Genomic DNA, 19028 nt, shown 5'->3' on the forward strand with positions numbered 1-19028 from the left:
CTTTTTGTCTGTGGACAGCTATCAGGACCTGGCAGTTTTACTAACTGGTCTTGGGTTTTTCTTTGTAGGAAATATTTAGGTTAGTAGATGAACCCTGACTTTGTCTCTTAAGGGTAGTAATATACTTCTAATGCAGTGATCTTTAAAATCCATAATTACTGTCACATGGTAGCACTCTGCTCAGAATGGGATGCAAATATATCACAGTGGCAACTGAGGGCAGAATTTGGCAAACAAAATCTGGTTTGGTTTGTGAGAATGAAGGAACCCACCTAAGTTTGAAAAATCTTATGTTTTTCTTATGAAGTGAGAGAATTGTCATCTGGAATCATTGGGACCCAGGGAAGAAAGCTGCTGTTTTGAGAGAGACTTTTTGAGTGGAACAGCTTTTTAATTTTTGAAGATGGAAGCTCTTTGAAATAGGGGCTGTGTATTTTTAGAAGTTGTTCTTGTTGTACCTCACCTTTTGACACTTCAGAAGTAAATGCAGAACATTACTTTCTGGCGAGCAAGCAGCTTGTGACGCTTTTGCTTCTAAAGCAGCATCACGTCCCTGTCTCAGTCAGCTGCGACTAGGTACTGTCTGTCCCTATACCATGTACCGCACTGCCCATGACTCCTGTAAAATAATTGCATGTTTTTGTAATGTATATTTCTGCTTCTTTTTAACATGCACTTGGCATTTTGAGAGAGGCAGGATTTATTAGGGTCTATGTTGGTTAACCTAGGTAAAAATTTGTCATAGCCAAGCAACCGCATTTCTGTGGCTCAGAATACCACGTTATTCTGATTATAAATTAACTTTCATTTTTCTCAAAAACTATAAAAATCAGTCTGCTTTTACGCAGGGTTCAGCCTGTAACTGGATCGGTATGGTACTGTTGTATGGAGCAGATAACCCTCCACAACACCCTCACGGGCCAGTCGGCCGGGCCTGGAAGGTGACACTTAAGGTCACATGTTCTGCAAACTTCAGTCCAGCGCAAGTGACCCTGCACGGTGCTTGTAAGGGCCCTGCTGGCTGCTCACCTTTGTGTTAGCAGGGTGGCACGCTTTTTCATTGGGAGGAGGCAGCGTGGCCTCCTCCCAATGAAAAAGCATGCCACCGTGCTCCCTCCTGGCTGGAGGGTTCCCAGGGCTGCTGCACTGGAGGGGAGGCAGGCATTAATTCATTGTCAGAAAACTAGTTCGAGGCTGCCCTTTTAGCAAGGGCCTCCCTTTACACAGTTTCCATTTAACAAAAAATGTCTATCTTGAATATGAGCTGACATGGGATTTTAGTCTGAAGACAGTACAGTGAGCCTTGGGCAATTTTAGTATTTTTAGTCCAGTTATTCCTATTGGTTCATTTCTTTGTTGTTTAATTTTCTTGTGAGGTTTTTGTTAGGGCAGTAGTGCATTTCAAGGCCTGTCTGTTGCAGTGTTATATTCAGGAAAACATTTCCCCTAGAACTGAACCTGAAAATGTGGGGTCAGCTTCTAAGTGCAACAGGATAGTACTGATGAGAGATGAAAAATGGTGTGAAGTTAAAGACATTTTCTGCTTCCAACTGCCATTGTTTCAGCAGCTGCTCATTTCAGTCTCTTTATTTCAGCGTACGTACGTTTCCATCTGATCTCTCCACTGATACAGCAGTCAGCAGAAAAGTAAGGATTGCCTTTTATTCACTCTCTTGCAGAGCAGCTAAAACGTCTGTGTAGTTAAAACAAAACCCCCCAACTTGCAGCTAGAACACCAGGTTCTGTGCATTTCACTTCTTACTGTTGAGTTTGGGGAGCCTGTCTGTGTGAAAGGGGTTGTCAGAGGAAAAGGGACTTTGCCAAGGGAAGGGACGCAGAAATAGCAGGGAATCCATTGGAGCGGAATTTTGTTGTAAAGAGTTTTGTGTCGAAAGGGGCATGACTCCTAGCTGTAATATGTGCATTATACACAGCCTTTGATTACAGCTCTGCAATGCTGTGTCCTTCCATGTGGGGTCCTAACCATCAGGTTGAGCAGTGCTATACAATCAAGTCCCTGAGGAGCTATCTGCACAGACAGTGTTTTTGGAATATCTATGAATCTATTGTTGAAAAACTTTTCCAGATCCCTAGTTGGGAAAGTATTGGTTAGACCCACAGCATTTGTTGCTAGTTTTCTGTGGCATGTACAGCTGGATTAAAAGAAATGTTCTTACCGTAATACAATCTCTACATAGCTATCAAATCTCCATCAAAGCAACTGCTCCTTCAAACAAAAGCTGTGAATCTTTCTTTGCACAAAATGTTAAAGTGTGTTTTTCTCAAATTATACTGGGGACTGATATGTTGTTTAAAATATACATTCTTTATTCTCATTAGATTTTTAATGACTAAAGGTGCAGGAGAACATTTACTTATGTGCTCCCCAATGCAACTTTTAAAGTCAAGTGTTTTTTCTTTTTGGTGCAAATATCTTTTAGTTTATTGCCAAAATAATCTGTAGTCAGCCCTGAGTTTTCTTAACGAAGAGAGGGTCGTAGCTTTGCTTTTCAGATTATTTACGTTGCATGGGGCTAAATTCCTGGCGAAATAGGAGTTGTTTTTGTATTGCATTTTATGGTTTAAATCTTAAATAATGTCTTAAATTATCCCATGAAATAGTTCCTTCCTGTTAGGCATCTTGTTGTGTTCCCTCCAAGCCAATGAGTTTGAGGCTGGTTTTGCTTTTGTATTTTTTCCTGCTTGCTTTTGGCACCCACTCATGCCCCTGTTTCCATGCAGTGTTGTGCTGTTTGATACATTTGTAAACATCCTTTCCCACAACCTTGCTGAACCTGCGTATGAAGCGGATGTGGCTCAACTGGAATACAAGCTGGTAGCTGGAGAGCACGGTTTGATCATTCGAGTGAAAGGATTTAATCACAAACTACCTGTAAGTATGAGCAATGCATTGTCTTTGTTACAGCCTGGGTGTGTCAAACGTATGGCCTGCCAGCTGCATCCAGCCGACAGAGCCGTTACCTGGCCCCCGGTGCTGCCCCTGGGTCTGAATTGACCCAGACCAGCCTGGCGGGTAGGGCCCAGGACGCACGATGCCTGCAGTGCCTGTTCCAGCCACTCTGGTTTAGTAGGCCCACAGACCCTAGACTCTGTCCCTCCATGCTAGATCCAGTGCCCGCTGCATGTGGTGCACATCCCAGAGCAGCTATCAGGGATACTGAATGCGGTGCGGATCCCAGTCTGGCCCGTGGACCAGTCCTGTGTCCCTCCATTCAGCTGGTGGGGCTAGGCGAGTTTGACCCCTCTGCTATAGACCAACCCTTTGCTGAGAAACCATTCACAGCCTTGACTGTAAACTTTGATTATTGGTAGTCTCATAGTAACGGTTTTATGTACATAATAGTCTTCCTGCTGCTGAGTGCAAGAGCAAAGTGAGCTCCCCCAGGAGGCACTGTGGTAAGAATGGCTCTTGGTGGAGACTTAACCCTCAAGTACAGCTGTGAGGAGTGGAGGGGAGGATGCAGCTCTCTTGGCAGAGGGGATCCAGGTGCAAGTAAAAGTTCCAGGCAAGACTAGAGTTCGCAGCCCAACCACCGTCAGGAAACACTGCAGTGTTAGTAGCCCTACCTGTTAGTTCTTCCCATCACAGCATTCCCTCCATCAGCTTCTCTTACCAGTCCCAGATGTAAAACCCAGCAAAACCATCCTGCTGCAGACAAAACATTGGCTAGCCTGGAAAGGGAGGAGAGCTAGAGAATCACAGAGTCCAATAAAAGCTCTGCTGTTATTGCTTCATTTTGTATGGAAGAGCCTTGGATCCAGGGGCAATGGGGAGCCTTGCTGGCATCCTCTATTTGATGATACACGCAAGAAACCAGTAAAACACTTAACATTAGTACTTTGCTGTTCTCCCTCCTACCTTTTCTGCCCCAAACAGGGCAACTTTCATATTGTTTCTGCATATGTTTATATATGCTCTTCGTAGTCCCGTACATTCAGCTGTACTTCCTACCTACGGCAGCGGAGTCAGACTTGTTGAGAAGTTTCATTGTGGGAAACGCCCACCCTCTGGACTGCTGCAGCTCCTGAAGGAGCTGCAGATACTTTCCAATGTGCTTTTGGACATCCTCTTTCAGCATACACCTGCTACTTCTCAATAGCACCTAAGGTTACTCCGGCTTCTGCTATAAAAACTCAGTCTTGCAAACCGTAACAGCTTTTGGGGTTCAGTTTTCAGTAGGAGGGAAGATGAGTACATTCTGTGTGCCTGCATTTTCAGCTATTGGACAGAGTGGGAAACACTCAGTTTGTTCCAGGTTAAATTATAAAAACTTTTTTTTGTCTTTTATAAACTAAAAATAATGAACCAGAATGCCTTGTTCTATCTGGCGGTTTGTCACTGAGGACTGCTTTAGTTGAACATTGCAGGAGGAGGTAGAATTAAAACAAACTGTTAAAAGAAAAAACAGCAGCGACAACACTGGAGTATGTTTTGTGGCTGCTAAGGTTCTTAGGAGGTTAACAAGTGCTTGCCCCTTTATGTATCAAAATGGGCTTGGAAAAGCAGCGTTTCCTCCCCCGCCCGCTGGCCGGCAGACAAAACCAGGTGCTGTCTGGATGCTGTTGTGAATACTGGCAGGAAGGAGACAAAGGGCTTGCCTGCGTCAAGTACTCGAGTCAAACACAGACCAGGCATAACCAGGTGAAAGCCCTGGACAGTACAAAGTGTGAGTGGTTCCCCTGACTTGATGGCAGGTGTTGTGTGTAGGTGGGGCCAGGGTCTGTCATCCGGCGAAATCCTCAATGTGAAGGAGAGGAAAACATATAGAAAAGGGCCCCCATCACACTGGGCTCTTTGATCTGTGCCATGTTCAGTGTTCTCCACCTCCACCGGAGACTGCTTTTTCTCTTTCTTCTACTGTACAGGAGTTAGCATAACCAGATGTCTGCTCCCTTCCTCCCCCAACACAGGGCCATGCCAGTGGGGCAAAAACAAAGGGACAGGGCTTTACGATAGCAGGCAGCCTGTATCTGCACTCTCGTAGTGCACGTGCACCTGTGTGCAGCTCACTCCATCCTGCACAGGGGTATGCTTGGATGGGCCTTTTATTCCAGAAGCATCAGAACTATTTCATCTTGGGCCACCCAGTTTGTTTGGGGGTGTGGGGAGGAGGGCTCCTTTTGAGGGCCAGAGAACAGAGGTGGTTGTTGGTTCAGCCCTTCCTCTCGGGGGCTGTAGTGTTGGGTGTTTCATGAAGTAGAGTTCTTTCAGCTATTCAGCGGGCATTTCAGTTAATGCAAACCCCACAGGTTTGAGGAGCCCTCATGAGCTGCTCTTCCGTTCTCACTTGTTCAGGTCTTGCTCTTATTTTGCAATGCCTTCTTACTACTGGTCTGTAGGGCAAATGGTCTGAATTTCTAACGCAGAAAAAAGTTGAATTCTCACCTTTCGCTGCATTCTTAAACATGAAAATTCAGAATGTAGCTGGGGCATTAACATGTGAAAATTATTCAGTTAGCTTCCATAAGCCACCACTGCGTTACTGCGTTGTTGCTCTGATGCAGGGAGAAATGCCTAGCAGTGGGAGCCAACCTTTTTTTGGCAAGCATGCCACAAATTAGCCCTCCGCCCTTCTGGAGTGCCACTCCTGTCCCCTTCCTCGACCCAGTCTGCTGCTCTGCTTTCTGTTCCCTGCGCTGTGCTGCCTGTCTCCTCTGATCTGCTGTGTGCCTCACGGAGGCTGCCATGTCACTTCCGGCATGTGTTGTTGCCTGGATTACAGGTAAATTTGCAGGTCAGCTACCGATAAAAGAGACACGTCTATGGCCTGACCTTTTATTGTGTACACCCCAAAACACAAAAAAACAACACTTATCCCAAAGTCTGCCTGCCTGTGATGGCTCATAGATTCTTACCTGTACCGGCTGGGGAAAGGAGGGTGGCACACGGGTTGGCAGCAGGTCATCTTGAATTTGCTGAGTTCTTGAGTTTCCCTCTAGCCTGTGCCCTATATTTGCAGCTGACTTGTGCTAATATTCTAATAAATATTACATTTCTTTATTTCACTGAAACCTTTTGGGACTGGACTGAACCAGATCTCTTGTGGATTTGGAAGGTGTCAATCAGTTGGGGTTTATGTCCGTGGGGAAGTAGAAGGAAGGGTTTCTTGCTTAACTCTGTTCTTCACCATCACTGAATGCTGCTTCCACCATCCTGTTTTCTCTTCCCCTTCCTTTATAGTCTTCACTGACAGGGTTGCTTTGTTTTTACAACTTACCTAAGAAATGTAACAAAAATATACATCTGTTCTAGGAAAACAGCAGCTCAATGCATTTGGTTACATCAGCCAGTATTACTAACCGTCGCTATGATATTTGGATGATTTAATTTAACGTCTTTTTGAATGTCTCCTTTCAGGCCTCGTGCTGTGTTTTTCATTGGATCATGTTACTGGTGTAGCTGGACATGTTCCTTGCTTCCTGAACTTTGCTGCATCCTACAGTCACTCAGAAACAGGCTTTGGAGCCTTCTGTTTAGCCATACTTCTGTAGTTTGGAAATGGCCACGGCTGGTAACCACGTGCCAGGGATTTGCTACCTCCAGTTTAGCAGAATCTCAAGGGAAATGGTAGATTCCCTTGGGTGCCTTGTTGGTCCCCAAACTATTATTGTTTTGTATGACAGAATTCACTTTAGTCCTCCTGGCAAAAAAAATACTGGGCTAAAATTGGTCAAAACCATTTCTTCTTCTTTCTAGCTGCTGTTTCAGCTAATCATTGACCACTTGTCAGACTTCAGTTTTACTCCAGCTGTTTTTGAGATGATAACGGAGCAGCTGAAGAAAACTTACTTTAATGTCCTCATCAAACCGGAGACGCTGGCCAAGTAAGTGTCCATGGGGAGATAACAGGGCCTTTCTCTGGCTTAGGGTGGTGGTAAAGAATGGACTTTTCTCTGCTTTAACTCGGTTGTCACGATGGCCTGCTAGCAGCCAAGTGAGTGCATCCTTAGTGACAACTTGCTGTGCTATATTTTGCAGTCAGTGGTGAAAACGAATGCTGGGGCCTCCAGGGCTGGAGTACAATACTTATAAATGTGACGGGAATATTCTGGGCAGTTTAAGAGTGTTGTCCTGGGGAGCAGGCTTAAAACCTTCCCGAGGTCCTCAGCGGCTGGCGCAGCAAGCGTCTCATCTCAGGTTACCTGGGGTACTTGGGATTTGAGGCAGGCTGCCCAACACTTGGGGCTGCTGGCGAGGACGTGCTGGAATTCATGCCGGGCATGTTATGAGAGGTATGCGGAGCTCTGCATCCCCGTTGGGTGACGCATACTCTGTTTCTGTTGTGTTGCAGAGATGTGCGTCTCTTGATTTTGGAGCACAGCAGATGGTCTATGATAGATAAATACGAGACTCTAATGAAAGGCCTTTCCATTGAATCGCTCTCAGCCTTTGTCAAGGCTTTCAAGTCTCAGCTCTTTGTAGAGGGTCTTGTACAAGGAAACTTCACAAGCCGAGTGAGTACACACCTCAGCCAATGAAGCTTGGACTCTGCTCGCTGATCAGGGCTCAAGTTATAACATTATTTGTGCTTAGTTGCCACTAACTCCATGCGTGATGCCGTTTCAACAGCCTGTGGCCTCCTGCGCTGGCAGCTCTGGGGATCTCTCTCCCAAGTGCAGCTCCCTGATTAATGCTGTGGGTGCAGCATAGCACACATTGGTAGTGTTGACTTCACCCGCTTGCTTAAGCACACTCAGCTTATCTCTAAGCTCCAGAAATGGATGAGTTGAGGGCATTGCCCCTGATGTGTTTGCAAGTGTGCTCCTACTGTGTACCATTGGGGTGCCTTTGTGCTGGTGCAGCTGTAGATGACTTCCCCAAAATCACCAGTGGAAGTACAGCCCATGGCAAGGTCAGACTGCAATGGAGCTGTGCAAGACCCAGTCCTGCTATCTTCTCTTGCACAAAACTCCTGAAGAAGCCAGTGACGGCTTCCACCCAAGAGCTGCAGGGCCAGCCAGGAGTCTGACCTTGCTAACAGGCCTTTATTAAAACCTAGGTATGACGAGGGCAAGTCCCACCTGCAGTATCACATGCTGTTGTGTGGCTAGGAAGGAGGAAAGACCTGAACAAACCCGTTGTTTTCACTTTGTACTTGTCACCTTCCCTTAGTTGGTCATGTTTGTCCTTGGACTGTCAGTCTGGGGGGGGGGAACTTCCTAGTGTCCTGTCAGGGACAGGGATTCTTCTAATGACCAACTTGCCTTTGTGGGCTCATGGATCGTGGGGGCAGCTGGGGTTCAGCCAGCGCTGTGACGTTGTTGCATGCATCTGCGTGAAGCCTGGCAGCATGGGAGTGAAATAAATTCATTGTGGACACTCTCTGCCTGCAGCACTTGCTGTAAGATCTGCTGCTCCTCCTCGTGTTGGCTGGCACTCCCATCACTGGAGCACAGCATGCTCCCTCCAAGCACTTGCAGCCTCTCGAGCAAGACGGGCCCTTCCCTCTTGCTCTTTTTGCACATACCCCAACCTGCTTACAGACCCGCTCTCCGAGAGCCATTTCTCTCCCATTAATTTCTTCTTTTCTGGCTTCCACATGGAGAGACTAAAACCTCTGAGCAACATACGGGATAGGAGATGTCTGATCCCTTCTACAGCATAACGGACTAGACTTGTAGGGAAGGGACTGACTTGGTGCTGTAACAGTAGGAGGGCAGGGCTGGTGGGGGCATAGGTGCAGTACATACTGGGGCTGACAAACCCATTCTCCTCAACTGTTTATGCTTCATTTCCTAGGAGTCAAAGGACTTTTTGAATTACGTTGTTCAGTGAGTATCTGATTTTTTTTCCTTCTTTCCATTTGGGAAGCAGATAACAAAGTTATGCCCTTTGGTTAACGGGTTTCTTCTTTTGGGTGGGGACATGGTTGGAAACTTGGAATTTCCTGTTCAAGAAGAAACATTGTAACTGTATCATCACTAGTTTCTGCAAATCTGCCTTGGGGGTTCAGACTTGGTGGCAGGTGAAATGGGACATGTTATTAATTTTGTTGTGGCCTGAGGAGGGATGGAGACTAGTTTGACACCTCCTGGGGCATCTGGGTTGTGAGACTGGTGGTTTGCCTTGGTCAGCGAATGGGCAGGTGTATGACACTCGCTGCTTGGATTCTCTTCAGAAAGCTGCAGTTCGTTCCCCTCGCACACCCGTGCCCTGTCCAGTTCCGGGTGGTGGACCTGCCAAACACGCACCTGCTCTGTAAGGTGAAAGCCCTCAACAAAGGTGATGCCAACTCAGAAGTGACGGTCTACTATCAGGTATTAGGATGAAGATATGGGCACATCTGTTTGTTTTTTCCCTGTGGCAGTTGCTGATGCTTGTCCTGAGTATACAACAGTCCTTTGGTGATGATTTTATAGAAAGCACACTGAATTTTGCTATCCCCCCATGAATGAGGCGGCCCAAGGTCCTGAAACCACTTGATGTGATTATCTCTCTCCTATGGGTGCCCCCCACACCCTTTTGCAGCACTGTCACCTTCCTCTTTGCTTGTTGACTCACAGAAAGTGAGGGTCTGAAGGGACCTCAGGAGGTCATCTAGTCCAACCCCCTGCTCAAAGCAGAACCAAATGAGGATACATGGAAGGCCTGAAATCTGGATGCCTTTCTTTTGGAAATTAATATACATAATGCTGCACTCCTCCTGTACTGGCTCACTTTCTCAAAGGTCCGTACTGGGATTTGGATTGTAGCTCTTAGCTGCACAAAATAATTCCTGTTGTTTTCACTGAATATATATCTATTTTTTTTCAGTCGGGGGCTAGGAGTTTACGAGAATACACCCTCATGGAGCTGCTTGTGGTAAGTGTCGATCTATCCAAGGAAATGTCCAGTGCTTAGTGATGTGTACAAGCAGCAGTCGTCTGCTTTTTATAATGCCTGCCAGGAAGACAGCACTTGGTGTCAAGAGGCCGCAGCACAGAGGTGACATGCATGCTGTGGCCCACTTTAATTAGATTTCTGGGTAGTGAGCACCTCCACCTGTGTGGTGACATAGTGCCAGGACAGAACTAGCCAGGTGTTTTGCTGAGGAACCCAATGACGTAAGCTTCTTCCTACAAAACCTGGTTCAAGTGCCAGGATCTTTTGTCGTCCGGGTCCAGGTTTAGCATTTTGTCCTTCGTGGTATAATGGGAAGGGGGGGATCCATTGGGATTTAAGTGGCTTCCCTCTGTTACTAGTTTTGATCAGTTATGTGCTAGGTCTGATGATAACTGCTGCTGCAGGTAGAAATGGGTCTGACTGAAATCATCCATGTTTCAGATGCACATGGAGGAGCCTTGCTTTGACTTCCTGCGAACCAAGCAAACCCTTGGGTAAGTTCAGCTGCTTTATCCTGTGTAGTGAGCTTCATCTCCTGGGGGATTTGGGGATCACAGCCACAGTCAGCAGCACCCTTCAACTTAGTAGTTTTTGTCCTATAAAAACTGCAACCTTGTGACCAGCCAGGCTGCTGAATTGTTCAGATTACTCAGCTGAAAACACCCAGCTCCAGTCAGCAGGGTCTTGTCCTTCTAGCTTAGAGTCCATGGTCAGGGGGTAGGTGATCAGTGTAAGTGGGACGTGCCTGGTGGGGAGCTCCACAGCCACGCTCCTCCTTAGTAGACTTCCTTGAAGGTATCTCCCTCCTGCTCTCCCAAGCAGCCACTTGTATAGTTTTCCCCGATCATTGAAGCAAGCCAAGGGGGCTGTTGAGATGGTATGCACTTCTTCACAACTTCAACAGCATCATCCTCCATTTACACCCCTTGAGGTGATCTGCAGGTACATCGAAGCAGCTTCCTGGCTGAGCCAGTGCCCACATTGTGCATTTGCAGAGTCGCTGGTTCAGAGCAGCTCCAAGCCCGTAGCACAAGAGCTTGAGGTGCTGCTGGCAGCATGCTCAGGGCCAGCGGACTAGTCTGGCTGTGGGTGTGAGTGGGCATTGCCTGCTTGGCAGTGTGCCAAGGCTCACCTAGCAGGGTGCAGATGTGTCCTAAGTGGCTGCTGTAACCCTGCTTGCCCAGAAGTCTGATTGCTGGGCATTCTTGCAGGGTGAGAGATCCCCATGTTGGGAGTGCCCACAGCCTGACTATTTGCCCTTGCCTGCTTGCCAAACATTTGCAGAGCTCTGAAAGGGATTAAGAGCGTGCCCTTGCCTATGTCCATTTGCTGAAAGAACTTAAATGTCAGTATAGTTAACAGCCACCTGCTTGCTAAAACTGCTGCTCCAGGTGTTGCCAGGAGCCTCATTGGGTCATTAGGCACTGCAAATAAAATGGCCTGTGCTTGGGAAATGACTTTTTGTCTCCTTTTGGTTTCAGCTATCAAGTGTACCCTACCTGCAGAAATACTTCAGGCATCCTTGGCTTCTCTGTTACTGTGGCAACACAAGCAACTAAGTACAAGTAAGTCCCAAACTTATAAGAGCAGTTAGACTTCACGCTAGCACCTCCACCATTAAAGGTGCCATTAAAGGGCACCGAAGGAAGTGAGGAGCTAAGCAAACAAAGGTGTGTTCAGGCTCCAGGTGCGAGGAGAGAAGCAGGTAAGGGCAGGCTCAGGCTCTCTGAGCCTAACCACTCCCCTGGCCCCCACGGTAGGGAGATAAGTGCTGTAATCATTAGTTTCTGAAATAGGGTGTTGCTCAGTTCACAAGGGACAGAGGGGCCTCAAGTGTCAGGAGGGTGAGGAGCGCTTGAGACCTTTGCAATACACCTGCATCTTCCTCCTCAGAAGATTGTAGTCTAACAAGTTTGCTCTTGCATTCTCTGTGCTGCTTTGACCGTAAGCTCTTGGGGACAGGGAACATCCAAACACCAGGAGTTCAGGGCAGTTAGTTCTAAGTGCCCCTGATATAATACCTACTGATCATCAGTCCCTTGGTTGATGAAACTGTTGCTTTACTCCACAATTTTTCTTGGCAGCCAGGTTACCGCGCTGCTCAGGAGGAAGCTCTGTGTGTAGCATCCCTCAGCCAGGAGGTGGGATGTTAAGTCCAACATTTTCACTCTTCACCAAATGGTCAAAATGTTTCTCAAGTAACTGCTGCTCTTTGCTTTGTAAGATTTGGCATCGAATAGTCACAATTGCTGGCTTCCCCTCCACCCCAAATGATTCAATCCCGTTCTCTGTTGCTTTTATTTCAGTTCTGAATTGGTTGACAAGAAGATAGAAGAATTCCTTTCCTGCTTTGAAGAAAAGATTAAGCATTTAAGCGATGAAGCTTTCAGCACTCAGGTAAAACGACTCGGAGATCTCCTACTCAGAGCAATAACCAGGGAAGGTGCCTAGGGTCACTTTTGCTTGGAGGAGAAAGTGGCAATGATGCAGAGGTGCTGCTGGCAGCTGAACTAACCCTCCGTTCCTTGATGGGTTTTTGATGCTTCTCCTGCTGGAAACCCTGGGCAGGGCTGAGGCAATGGCCTTATTCAGTCCCCAGTTTCTAACTTGCACATCCACTTTTGTTGTGAAGTATACAGCACATGGCAGCCTCAGCTGGACCTGCCCTTCTGGATCTGAATTCGGTTCATTTGCTGAGAAGTGGTATTTTCATTTAATACAGGTCACAGCACTAATAAAGCTGAAAGAATGCGAAGATTCCCATCTGGGGGAAGAAGTGGACAGGAACTGGCATGAAGTGGTGACGCAGCAGTACCTCTTCGACAGGCTTGCTCGTGAGGTAGTCAACATAACTTTGTTTAAACAGGCTTAGACTTTGCTTTCAGACTTAGGGTTGGAAGGGACCTCAGGTCGTCTAGTCCAGTGGTTGTCAACCTCTCTTGTACTGGGACCCATCTGTAAACATCGATGGCTCATGCCCCTCACTCCTGACCCGCTGGCCCCAGCCCCCTATTGTGGGGTAGGGGGGGCCCAAAGCAGCCCCTTGCAGGCTTGAACTCTGCCAGCCTGCAAGGAAAAAGCTGGGGTTTCTTTTTCTCCTTTTAAAGAAGAATCCATTTTTAAAGTTTGTTTGCAACCTTTTCCATGTATTTTTGTGACCCATGGGTTGAGAAACACTGATGTAGCCCAGCCCCCTGCCCAAAGTAGGACCACCCCCAACTAGATCATCCCAGCTAGGGCTTTGTCAAGCCAGGCCTTAAAAACCTCCAAGGATGGAGCTTCTAGAATGTCTCTGGGTGACCTGTTCCAGTGTTTTACAACCCTCCCAGTGAGAGTTTCCTAATATCCAACCTAAACTTCCCTTGCTGCAACTTGAGCCCATTGCTCTGTCATCTGCCCCCACTGAGAACAGTCTAGCTCCATCCTCTTTGAAACAACCCTTCAGGTCACTAGCTCTTCACTCCCTCTGTCTTCTCTTCTCCAAACTGAAAAAAAAACCCAGTTCCCTCAACCTCTCCTTAGAAGTCATGTCCCCCACCCCACTCACCATTTTCACTGCTCTCTGCTGGACTTGCTCCAATTTGTCCATGTCCTTTCTGTAGTGGGGGGCCCAAACTGGGCACAGTGCTCCAGATGTGGCCTCACCAGTTCCAAATAGAGGGGAATAATCAGTCCTCCATCTGCCAGCAACGCTCCTACTAATGCAGCCTACTCTGCTGCTGGCCTTCTTGGCAACAAGAGCCCACTGTTGGCTCCTATTCAGCTTGCTTTCTGAAGGCATTGCTTTAATGTCATTGTAGGTCACCAGTGCAGTAGAACCTGGATTAGTTTGTGGCAGGGGTTGCTGAGTTAAGAATAAGCTGCTCAGCTGTTTGCTGCAGCTTTTTATTACAAAGGGGACTTGCTGCTGCTGTGACCAATGGGAGCTCATCTGCTGTTGATCAGAGAAGCAGCACCCTCTGGCAGCTGTAGTAAGCAGCTGGCCCACTGCTGTGGCTGTATATAGCCCTAGCTAGTTTGGAGTGGGGAGGGGGCATCTGGGCGCCAGGCTCCGTCTGCCCAGTAGTCACACAGGTCCTGAAACCCCTTGTGCTCCAGCATGAACGCTGCATAATCCAAATGGTAACATCTGAGCTTTTATAAACCTTCCCTGTGCAGGTAGGATGATCTTGAAGACGATGTTCAGAAGTGTGTTGGGAATCACTTAAGCAACCTAATGTGCAACTTTTGTGGTTTAGATTGAAGCACTGAAGTCTGTTACCAAATCAGATCTGGTTGCCTGGTTCCAGGCTCACAGAAAGAGCGAGAGGAAAGTGCTCAGTGTTCATGTGAGTATGTGCTTGGACTGGCTTCCTCCAGGGCCTCAATGTATGATAATCGCTGGGCTTTTATTTGAAGCTTTTTCTTGCTGCCCTCTAGAAGCAGGCTTCCAGCAACCATTTTTAGACTTACGCTTGTGTTTTTCAGCTCATGACCGTGAAAAAGCATGCAAGCTAACTGACTCTTTTGTACTGTGATAGTTGGACACAAACCTAGAGACAGCGTATGGGCACTGACAGCCAACAGCCCAATTCCATTCCATCTTCCTTGGACGTTAAGAGAAGGAAGCATAAATTTGAAGTGACAAAAGCTTTAAGCCCCAGCCCTGTCATGCTTTGTAATGCTCTGGCCTTTGAACTTTTCAGGTGGTTGGATTTGGAAAACATGAAGGGGACTCAGAAGTGACAGCTGTCTCTGAGATTCAGAACTCTTCATGTGATGAAATACCTCAGCTAACTTTCTTACCCCCATCCTCCTTGATGGCTAACGTCACTTGTATCAAGGACATCAAGGCTTACACATCCACTCTGACTGTTCTCCCGTACCATAAAATATTAAAATAAATGTCCTCCTGCCCTGCAATTATGTGTAGCTTAAGTTATTTAAAATTTGAGGGAATTCATTTAGTTGCAAATGAATCTGTACTGATAACACTAGGCAAGATCACCCTTGCTAAAATTAAATTCCTTGAGAATTTGTTCTCATACAGCTGCTGTAAATCAGCCACTGTTTTGGATCTCACATTTTCCTTAAAAAAATGCCTATAGAGATGAGATTACTATAAGTGTCTTTTTCTTAAATCAAGTCTTTCTTCTCAGTTCAGAATATCAGTTCAGCAAATTACCTGCCCTAAGTTACACAGTGACCTTTAGAACCTCTTCTGTCCGGGCCGCCGTGTCCACTGCATGATTCTGACCATGCTACGAGGACTGGAGAGGGTACTTGTGCATCTACCACTGTGTCTTTATTTTACATTTATGAATTTTTTTTCAGCTCAAATTAAACTGCAGTATTTAAATTTCATTAGAATGTAACTGTAGCAGCAGTTGCCAGTTCTCCCTTTTCCCTGTTAAGTAGTAAGGAAGAAGATGGGGTAGAGGGAGAAGTTTTAGCGGTATGTTGGCAGAAAACATATTGTAAGTGTGAACTTTGTTAATCATTTAGAGCATGGCCAAGAGCTATTTGATTGGAGATCATCCATCAAGTAAGATTTTCAGTCTAGTTATGGCAGTCTGTCCTCACTTTGAAGTATGGACAAGAGTGAATTTTACTAAAAGAATGGCAACTGCTGCTACAGAACAGAAAAGTGAAACCAATGCATGTTACAAGCTGGTTTTTATTGCTACTTCCTGACCTATGAGTAGCTGTCTTCAGAACAGGAATGTGGTCAAATCAGTTCATAGCTTACAAGTCTTCCACTACCAACCAGGGGGGGAAGAAAGCACCTTCAACATAAGTCAGGTGGACTATTCTTGTCCCAAGAAATTAAGATTTCCCTTTGCGGCAGGGAAAAGTACTTCATCTTATTGGGAATCACCCTTGGGTAGATGACCCTCTTCTCTGCAGCCATAAGGGACAGGACTAGGATCAATGGCCTCAATGTAGCAGAGGAAGTATAGTCTAGAAATGGGGAAGAACTTATAGAGTAGGAGCAGGAAGGGGAATCAAGCATGGGGACAGGCTGGCTAGAGACTTACAGAATCTTCATCCCTCACGTTTGTCAAGAGCAGGTTAGACATTTGCCTGGGCTGGCTTAGTCAGGGATGATCCTGCCTTGAGTGTGCAGCTGGACTAGCTGACCTCCTGCCGTCCCTCCCAGTCCTACTTCCCCATGATCGCAAGGTGCTGCCCTTACTCCAAGATGGAGTCCTCCCTTGCTGAAGCTCCCAACTGGTAGATGTAGAGTAGTGTAAACTAAAATACTAATTTACTGCACCAGAAGCGTTTGCATGGCTTCGACTTGACAAGACTGGAGTTCAGAGGGGATACATTTAAGGCACCATGTTAGCATTGTACAGTAGTAGACTAGTGGGTATTCTAGTCTGTACGAGGAGAGACTAGCCGAGAGAGTAACAAGTGTCACTCTGATATTGTTCACCTCTTAAATAAATTGCACTGGAATTACTCCAGTGGCTTTTCTGGCCAGCACCAAGGTGCTGGGAACTCCCACTGTCCTCTCCAGGTGCAAGGGGAGTAACGTGAAACACTTAATGCCCAGCTTTTCCATTTCGCTAGCAAAGCTCAGGGGTAAAAAAAATCAAACTGCTGCTCACTACCATTTTCAAAGCACCTTGAGGACTTTGTAGGCTAAATTCCTTTAAATCCCATTCTTAAGTGACTTGTGTTCTTCTGGAAGTTTTACTTGCTCTCTATATAAACAGCAATGCTAATTTTTCACAAAAATTGTTTGCCATATACTGAATAGTTGGAAGTCTTTTTAACTCATAGCTCAGTTTCAAAACAATCTTGCTGTAAAGGTTTATTAAGAAATCAATAAATACAAATCCATAAGAGAAGTTTGAAAAATCTATTTTATGAAGCTTTGAGATGCACTGCGTAAATTGTAATCTATGGTTACATTTTTCTTCTCTAAAATAAAATACCAAAGTTATTTTGGGTGAGACACTGGAATGCCAAGGGGGTTTGATTTATCATACAGGTGGTAGGTAACATTGATGGAACATTGTCTAATAAACTGTCCAAATCAAAGGAATCCTCATATTTACACATTGCAAACCTAACTGGATTTAAATGAAGTCTTGCATTTTGTATATATTTATATATATATGTAGGACCCAGGAATATTATGCAACTGATACCAGATGTCATCATGTCCTTCACAGTGGTTATACAGAGTGTATGCTCCACAGCCCAGATTATTTATGCTTCTGAAGCATGGAAGAAAAAAAAAAAAAAGGCTCAGACATCCTGCCTCTGAAGTCTGAATGCACTATTTGAACAGCAAAGTTCCAACATAAGTTACTGTCCTAGTCAAGAAGTTTTCTGTTTTAATTGTTCATCTGCATCAGTAAGTCCAGTATCCCTGAGAGAGGAACCACTGTTACTGGAGGGGACAGGTTCTCCACAAGACCATACTTGATAAGTGATGACTATCCTGGTATCAGATGTAAACTTCACTAAGCCAAGGCTTGCATGTTTTAGGGGTTTTATAAAACCCCTAGTGTTTGCTGGCAACAAGTCGTTTCAATAGCGGCTCATCATAAACCCAACATTCTCCATCTTCATGGAATAACTAGAAAAGAAAGGAAGGGGAAAATTACATCTAAGATTTTTTTGGTGGAAAACCAACAAGAATGATGTAAACGTGACAAATTCGAACACAAGTCTTTAAAGTTTCCACTGCTAAAAAGCTCACCCGTGTTTCCCACGATGTCTCATTCTCTTTTCTCGCTCTGGCTTCAGCTCTTTGTTTTTCTTCAAGTCTGTGCTTCGCGTCAGTAGCTGCATCGATGTCTCTGATTTTTAAGTTGTGAGTTACATCTTTCCATAGGCTTAAACAAAAAAGCAGTTTTTAAATACGTTGATCTATGGGAGGAAACAGTTCTACAAGGCACATTACTGCATTATTACTGGATCTTAATTCTACACTAAAGCCTTTTAATGCATTGATGCAATTAAATTAAGTAGGGAAACGAAGGTCCAGTTTTAAATATTTCCATTTTATTGAACAAGTCCCACAGTGCTGATTTAGTCTGATCTAGTCCATGACTCAGGTCATTGTATAGTTTTATTTCTCAGAAAATCCTAGTCTACTACACACTAGAGCCCAGGGGTGAGCAATATGCGGCCTGCCAGGCCATTATATCCAGCCCACGGGGCCCTAAAAAGTTTAGAAAATTAATTTTTATCCACCCCGGTCGCCTGTCATGCAGCCCTCGATGGCTTGCCAAAACTCAGTAAGCAACCCTCCGCCCCAAATAACTAACTGCCTGCCCCTGCACTAGCCAGAAGTCCTTTGCATCAGCTTTATGAAATGCTTACCAGCGAGACTCGTATTCCTCTTGGTCCTCCAGTTTCCTTACCTTCTTCTTAATTGTAGGCATTTTCTTGGTATCTATGAAGACTACATTCTCCTAAAGAGAAAAGTTGTTCAAAACAAAGAATTAGGGTACTTGTTTAGGTTTCATTTGGATGTACACACTTTTCTTAATGGTTTTTGGTAGAGGATGGATGTGTAAGGTCCACAGCTCAATTATGACTACAAAAATGCAAAACAGTTGGGCACGAACTTGAAGTGCATCAGCTGTTCTGCAGAGGCAAGCATGGGTTAAGAGCCAGCCCATCGGCAGTTACTACTGGACAATAGATGCATTGAGAGCTGGCAGCCAAATATGGTGCCACAAGTTTTCACTAGCGTGACCCTATGGACCCAGCTGCCTTCAGAAAGTGTCAGAATAAATGTAACGTATTCTAGAAGAGCTGGTGCAAAACCATTTGGCACCTCCTGCAATCTCTCCTCACCTTCATAGGAGGGTCCCACTACTTCTGTTGAAACAGTTTTTTGTTGCAGTGGTTAAAGTATACTGAAGTGTTCATCAGCTCCTCACACTTCCACCCACTAAGCTGAATGCATATATAAAAGGAGGAGAAGAGAAACTTCTGCAAGAGCCCCTCTGGACACTGCATTGCATTTTGCAGTCTACCATCCATGAAAATACTGGAGCACAGTTCTTGTGAGACAATGAAAACAAGAGAAGTTGCTTTACCCCCGTTGCATATCTTGCATACATGACACCATTCCATTCTCCTTCAATGGAGCAGAAGGATCTCTTGTCATTTGGGTAGCTAAATGGAAGGAAAGATGAATTTTATTGTTCATATCACAGTAGCACCTGAAGTCTCC

At 45.7% G+C, this 19028-nt stretch overlaps 2 protein-coding genes across 8 annotated transcripts in view; one reads left to right on the forward strand and one right to left on the reverse strand.

Annotated features, from left to right (window-relative positions):
* Window positions 1-16677, forward strand: part of NRDC (nardilysin convertase) — a 42534-nt gene extending 25857 nt beyond the window's left edge. Inside the window, exons 19-31 of one of the 2 annotated variants that reach the window (XM_006035182.1) lie at window positions 1596-1647; window positions 2743-2893; window positions 6719-6846; window positions 7314-7476; window positions 8762-8793; window positions 9141-9279; window positions 9776-9823; window positions 10286-10338; window positions 11326-11409; window positions 12151-12241; window positions 12567-12683; window positions 14083-14172; window positions 14530-16677. In XM_006035182.1, the coding sequence (XP_006035244.1) occupies window positions 1596-1647; window positions 2743-2893; window positions 6719-6846; window positions 7314-7476; window positions 8762-8793; window positions 9141-9279; window positions 9776-9823; window positions 10286-10338; window positions 11326-11409; window positions 12151-12241; window positions 12567-12683; window positions 14083-14172; window positions 14530-14727 (1346 nt within the window). In that variant the 3' untranslated portion in view covers window positions 14728-16677. Of the gene's footprint in view, window positions 1-1595; window positions 1648-2742; window positions 2894-6718; window positions 6847-7313; window positions 7477-8761; window positions 8794-9140; window positions 9280-9775; window positions 9824-10285; window positions 10339-11325; window positions 11410-12150; window positions 12242-12566; window positions 12684-14082; window positions 14173-14311; window positions 14500-14529 lie in introns of those variants that run through there. The other variant, XM_025191353.1, reaches the window with a different exon arrangement.
* The window catches only part of OSBPL9 (oxysterol binding protein like 9), a 99284-nt gene continuing 96933 nt past the window's right edge, over window positions 16678-19028 (reverse strand). For all 6 annotated transcript variants that reach the window (XM_025191355.1, XM_006035184.3, XM_025191354.1 and 3 more), the window contains 4 exons: window positions 18892-18970; window positions 18167-18258; window positions 17541-17676; window positions 16678-17417 (listed from right to left, as the gene is read on the reverse strand). In XM_025191355.1, coding sequence (XP_025047140.1) covers window positions 17343-17417; window positions 17541-17676; window positions 18167-18258; window positions 18892-18970 — 382 coding nt within the window. In that variant the 3' untranslated portion in view covers window positions 16678-17342. The remainder of the gene's footprint in view (window positions 17418-17540; window positions 17677-18166; window positions 18259-18891; window positions 18971-19028) is intronic.

Source organism: Alligator sinensis, unplaced genomic scaffold (assembly GCF_000455745.1).
Source record: "Alligator sinensis unplaced genomic scaffold, ASM45574v1 scaffold63_1, whole genome shotgun sequence".
Taxonomy (NCBI): Eukaryota; Metazoa; Chordata; order Crocodylia; family Alligatoridae; genus Alligator; species Alligator sinensis.